Source organism: Nematolebias whitei, chromosome 10 (genome assembly GCF_014905685.2).
Source record: "Nematolebias whitei isolate Nwh7 chromosome 10, NemWhi1, whole genome shotgun sequence".
In the NCBI taxonomy this organism is placed as follows: Eukaryota; Metazoa; Chordata; class Actinopteri; order Cyprinodontiformes; family Rivulidae; genus Nematolebias; species Nematolebias whitei.
The window spans coordinates 4,826,946-4,832,404 of record NC_056507.1 but is presented as its reverse complement, the minus strand read 5'-3'; the positions used below and the strand labels follow the sequence as shown (position 1 = coordinate 4,832,404).

The 5,459-nt window shown below is 43.7% G+C and overlaps 1 protein-coding gene across 1 annotated transcript in view; it reads right to left on the bottom strand.

Annotated features, from left to right (window-relative positions):
* Positions 1 to 1,459: 1,459 nt before the first annotated feature.
* Positions 1,460 to 5,459, bottom strand: part of adpgk (ADP-dependent glucokinase) — a 6,698-nt gene continuing 2,698 nt past the window's right edge. The window contains exons 2-7 of the mRNA XM_037682533.1: positions 5,037 to 5,262; positions 4,871 to 4,933; positions 4,329 to 4,449; positions 4,045 to 4,241; positions 2,759 to 2,857; positions 1,460 to 2,641 (exon numbers count right to left, since the gene is read on the bottom strand). Coding sequence (XP_037538461.1) covers positions 2,078 to 2,641; positions 2,759 to 2,857; positions 4,045 to 4,241; positions 4,329 to 4,449; positions 4,871 to 4,933; positions 5,037 to 5,262 — 1,270 coding nt within the window. The 3' untranslated portion in view covers positions 1,460 to 2,077. The remainder of the gene's footprint in view (positions 2,642 to 2,758; positions 2,858 to 4,044; positions 4,242 to 4,328; positions 4,450 to 4,870; positions 4,934 to 5,036; positions 5,263 to 5,459) is intronic.

Sequence of the window (5,459 nt, the reverse complement as noted above, 5' to 3'; positions counted from 1 at the left end):
CTGCCTGGCTCCTGAGCTAGTGGGGACGCTGTCTGCTCTGTGGTACAGAGTCCTGATGACTCTTGTGCTCCAGATAGTGATGAGTCAAACTGCAAATACTGGTCTGTGTGGGTGGGTTTGTGGTACACCTCAGTTTGCAAAACTGATCCAAATGCCACTAAATACTGAGGTATAGACAGATATATTTATATATATATTATAAATAGATATGTTTAGGCTTTTTAGTTAATTATAATGAATACTAGAGAAATTGCATTCTGTGATAAAACAGTGTGAATGCTGTTTGCTGAATGACTGCTGTAATGTGCTGAAGCAGCTAAAATGTATAAAAACATCCAAAACATTAAAAAAAAGAAGAAAACAGGAGCGAAAAGCTAAAATTAGCAAAACACAAAAAGCTAAAAAGTAGGGTAAGAAGGAATTCTAAAAACGTTGCAAGTGTGCTGAAACAGGTTTCAAAAAATCTCATTGTGCAAGTTATTTGTAAATGAAGGTAAAGGTATAAATAAATGTTACAGAAGTCACAGCACCTGTCACCTGAATGAGCCAAATGTTTAGATGTGAACGGCTAACAGAGCACAAAGTATGCAGAAGTATTTAGATTGCAAATATACGGGGGAAAAAACCTAAATAGGATCCCTCTGGATTCAACCCTCCGCTCCGATCACAAACGGGCCACACACACGTCCCTCCATACACATTTTAATGAGTCTACAAGTGAACGAAACGTGTTACAAACATTAAAAATGTGACAACGATGACGTAAAGCTGAACAGATTGTACTTGCAAAAATAAAAAAAGAGGGGCTGGAGTCTAAGGTTACACCCCATTTGGAGGCACATCTACTGCTTCCCTTTTCTAGTGCAAAGAATCAGTTTTGCTGCAACTAAATTCCACAACTTTAGTTGTAAGTTTGCCTTAAGACCATAATTATTGCATGCCTGTAGTGGCCTGTTGAGGTAAAATCATTGTTCTCTACATCGTTTACAACCAACAACCAAGTTTTCTTGCAGTTTCTTAAACAGGTTATAAATCAGGATTTTCAAATCACCTTCCAGGACCAGCTCAACTTAAACATAACAAAAAAAAAACACATCTCCAACAGGAAATGACTCTGACCATCAGACGGTTTAATAAACAGCATCTTAAATTTGTAACAAAGTTTCTACGACATCATTCTCTTCTCTGCATATAAACTACTCCACCCGCTACAAAACCAGATTTAAAGTTGCTATTTATAACGGCAAGTCTCATTCATCTACAGGAGTCATAAAACTATTTTAAAAATCTTTGCAACAGGAGTGTTTTGGTCAGACATTGAGAAAACCAAAAAAAGTTGACATAATAAACGTATTGTCACGAATAAAAAAAACAATATCAAGTTTATCTAGAAGTTACGTGAAACGCTAAAAAACGTTTGATATTCAAGTTTTCTAGTAAATATTTGCCGTCAACGCACCAAAAGTAGGAGAAACGAACATTTTTACCACATATTATACAATACATGTGTCAGAAAGGAACTGATTTTAAGACGTTTGTTTGGCTCTAAAACATGAATAATGTGTTTTATAATATATATTTTTTATTTTACAAGGCACAGCGTACTGAAGGTGTGCAGGTTGGAGTTACGTAGCTGTGACAGTAAAACTCTTAAAGATGGCTTTGAGCTGTGCACAGTGCATAGAGTCCAGACAAGTCCAGCTCTGCCTCCGTTTGCTGGAGAAATAAAGGGGGGGGGGGGATCAGAGGAGGCAGAGCAGGCTGGGGGAGTCATCAGGCTGGATTAAAAACACACACACAAAAAAAACTGTCACCACTGATCACTTAATGGCAGCAGATCTTTGGGGTGAAGGAACCTGAATCAGGGCTCAGACGTCTAAACGTGTCCAGAATCTGTGACCCGGTAACCAAATATAACCACATTACCATATATACCGGCGGTAACTATATACCGTAATCATATATAACCAGATATACTCAGACCCGGTAACCCAGTAACCACAGTCCCAGGCGACAGTTTGCTGGTTATTTTCCACATCAACGCTTTCCCAGATGTGGGGAGTGACTGACTGAAGCTTCAAAAGTCCTGCTGGGCCTGAAACTCTGAATAAACTAGTCCCTCTGCTGAGATGGCGTCCCCGAGCCCCACGGTCCGAAGAGGGTGCTTGCAGACCAGCACCGGCGTCATGTGGAAGGTGACGTTCCCGCGGCGCCACACGGTAACGGGCTCTGCTGGGTTCAAGTTGAGCTGCTCTCGAGGCTCCGTGTGGGAGCTGTAGAACTCCAGCGGGGCCTTCAGCTCCACTTTTTCCACGTCGACAGCGTGGAGGCCGCAGGACTGACTGCTGGCCACGCGAGCTCCTGCCATCACCGCCGCCGCCTGGTTCCCCCAGTACTCGCCCACCGTAGCCAGGACGTGGTAGGCCAGCGTGTGGAAGTGAACGCGAGTGAGGTCGGACTCGGAGGACGGGTCGCTGCGGCCGTGATGCTCCAGGATCCAGAGGAGGATGTCGCTGACCCGACCCACGTCGGGGATGCCCTTCCATGCAGGCAGAGCTGCGTGAGGCCCCGCTCCAGCCTGAGAGAGGAAGAGCAGCTCCTGCTCGTTCAGCCCAATGGAGCTGACAGTGGGCATGAGCTGCTAACAGGAAGAAAGACAAACTCCTTAATGAAGTACACAGCACTGCTGGTGGGAAATGTTCTTCCATTATCTGTGAAGGAAATCCCCACTTGCTTTTTATTTTCCATCCCTACAAACCTCCTGCATGATGCTGTTCATGTAGTCTTTGTCCGTCATGCTCGCCAGCTCCAGGTGGATGGGAATGTCTCTAGGTATATCAGCGATGGCTGCCACAGCCTGGAAACAGGAAGTAACCCATACAATTCTTATTAATAAAATATATATATATTGCTGACTTTTTGTTGTTGTTGTTGTTGGCTGTCCTGAGCCGAACTCCTCACCAGTTGGAGGTGACAATGCACCAGATTGTTTGCTAACCACCGATAAGCACCAGAAGAAGAAGAAATGTGGAGTAAAGCAGACTATAAATCGTGCTCGGCAAAGTTTTACTTTCAACACAAACGGTTTGATAAAACACAAATAAAGCAACATGAAGTCAGATTCAAAGAGTTTGCTTGTAGCAGCAGGAAGTGGCTGCAGAAAAGGCCCTGGGGACATTTGGATCTGAACACGAACTTCCCGGACATCTCACCGCTCACCAACAGGAGCTTTAGGAAAAGTGCTGCTTGTGTTGAAGGAGCTAAAATAAACTCCTCTGATTTTCAAACACACACGTAAATGAAGCGAATAGGTATTTATTAGTACTTGAATATAAGTGCATGTACTTTGATAAAATATTGTACTTGGAGCATCTCTACCACCAGGCTTTACTAACGAGCCTGAACTCGTTTAATCCACCGACCTCTAGGCCTGTCGCGATAAACAATAAATCAATTAATCGCATGATAAATTAAAATGATCAACCTCATTTTCATTTATCGGCTTTATCGTTTCTTCGTGTGTCTCTTTCTACTGAAGACACTGGATGACAAAAGGTTCAACTCTGGTGCTCTTCACTGACCCTCCCTTTCTCTTTAAAATCCATTTTAATCGTCCAAAATTGCGTTTTTGGATCCTTCGTATAAAAAGTTGTTTTTCTCTGCAAAAAGAAGCTGAGAACTTGTTTACTGATTTTTTATTAAAAGCTTTGTGTGAAAAATGCTAAAGAGCTCAAACCACACCGAACGTCCGTCATTTTGAGAACCGAAAAACAGGAGACAGCCCATGTCACGTCAAGGGGCCTCCCTCCCATTAGAGACACGCTGCTCGCGCCCTCACTATCCATCCTTCTGTTCAAACAGTCTTATATTGCCATCCAGTGGTCAAAAAAGGTACTACACACAAAAATTAACCAACATTTCTTCTTAAATTTGACAATAATTACTAATTATTGCCAAATTTCAAACAATATTATCGTTTATCGCAATAATTTCTCAGCCAATTAATCGCCCAGCAAAATTTGTTATTGTGACAGGCCTACCGACCTCCGTCAGTCGCTCCTCCCACAGCTCTTTGCCCTGACCCTCCATCATGTGGAGCCCTGACAGCACCACCAGGTCGGGCTGGAACTCGTCCAGACTCGCCACGAATGTCTCCAGTGACCTCATCTCACCGTTGGACACATCGTGGGAGAAGATGAAGCGGTTAGCCTGAGGGGCTCGAGTTGAACCCCAGTGTTCACCTGCAGACAGAGACCGAGGTCCAAACATGGCTGATGCGTAACAAATGACTACGGTGAAGCGAAGCTGCAGCTTTCTCTTCTCTTTACCTGCTTTGTACTCCAAAATGAGGTGAAATTCATCCGTTTCCTGGAGAGACTCTGGGGGAACAACGATCTGCTCGTCCAGCATCTCGTGGAGTTTAGGACCGATCGGCCCGCATAACAAAACCTGTGGAACAAAGAGAGTTGTTTTATTATTACACTTCCAAATTATTGTACAGAATTCTGACTGGCAGGCAAAATGTCCCCCAAAAATTAAATGCTCACTTTTTACATGAATTATTTATGAGTCCACTTTGGGATGTGTGCTTCAGTAACAGTGCAGGATGTCGGATCATTTTCACGTGTGTATTTATACATGTGAAATGTGAATTAAACTGGATGTGTAGTTCTTGTATTGCCTCTTTTCTATTCTTTCTTTATTTTATTTTCCTCTATTTGTTTGGTAGGGGTAGGTGTTTGTCGTTTATTGTCCATTTAACATGTTAGAACCTGAATTTTTTTACAGGCCCTTGTTAGGAAATAATTAAAATGGATCCCATTTAATTTTCACGAGCGTTTGTGAAAGAAGTAACGGTATGCTGGTGTACCATGAGATCAGGATACGATGCAAACTTCTGACTAATGAGGGCAGCGTTTCCTCCCACGTACAGCTGGAACGAGACAGGCATCAAATTCAATTAAAAAAAGAACATCCATGGACAAATGATGAAACAAAATTAAAAAAAGAGGAGCTGCAGAGACGTGTGGTCTTACCTTCGCTCCAGGGTACTCTGCAGCTGCTCGCGCGATCCTCTGGAACCCATCCTTGTCGCTATAGAAACGCTCGGCGGCTGCTCCTCGCTCCATGAAATGGATGAACGCTTCCTTCAAGTCCTCTTTGGAGCGCAGGACTTCGTGGTCCAGGCCAGCACCAGGATCCACCGCCAGGGCCTGCAGCAGTCCCACTCCAGAGACGACCACGTCCACGCAGGCGTTCACCCTTTACAACGAGGAGACGGGTCATTGCAAAAATAACTTTACTGTCATGACGTTTTGTCTCGACTCCAGACACACAGAGCTTAACTTAACATAACTTCTTGTTCTTCTTTCAGTTTTCCCCTCTTCAGGGGTCTCCACAGTGAGTCCTCCTCCATCTCACTCTGTCCTCTGCATCCTCTGTCCTCACTCCAACTACCT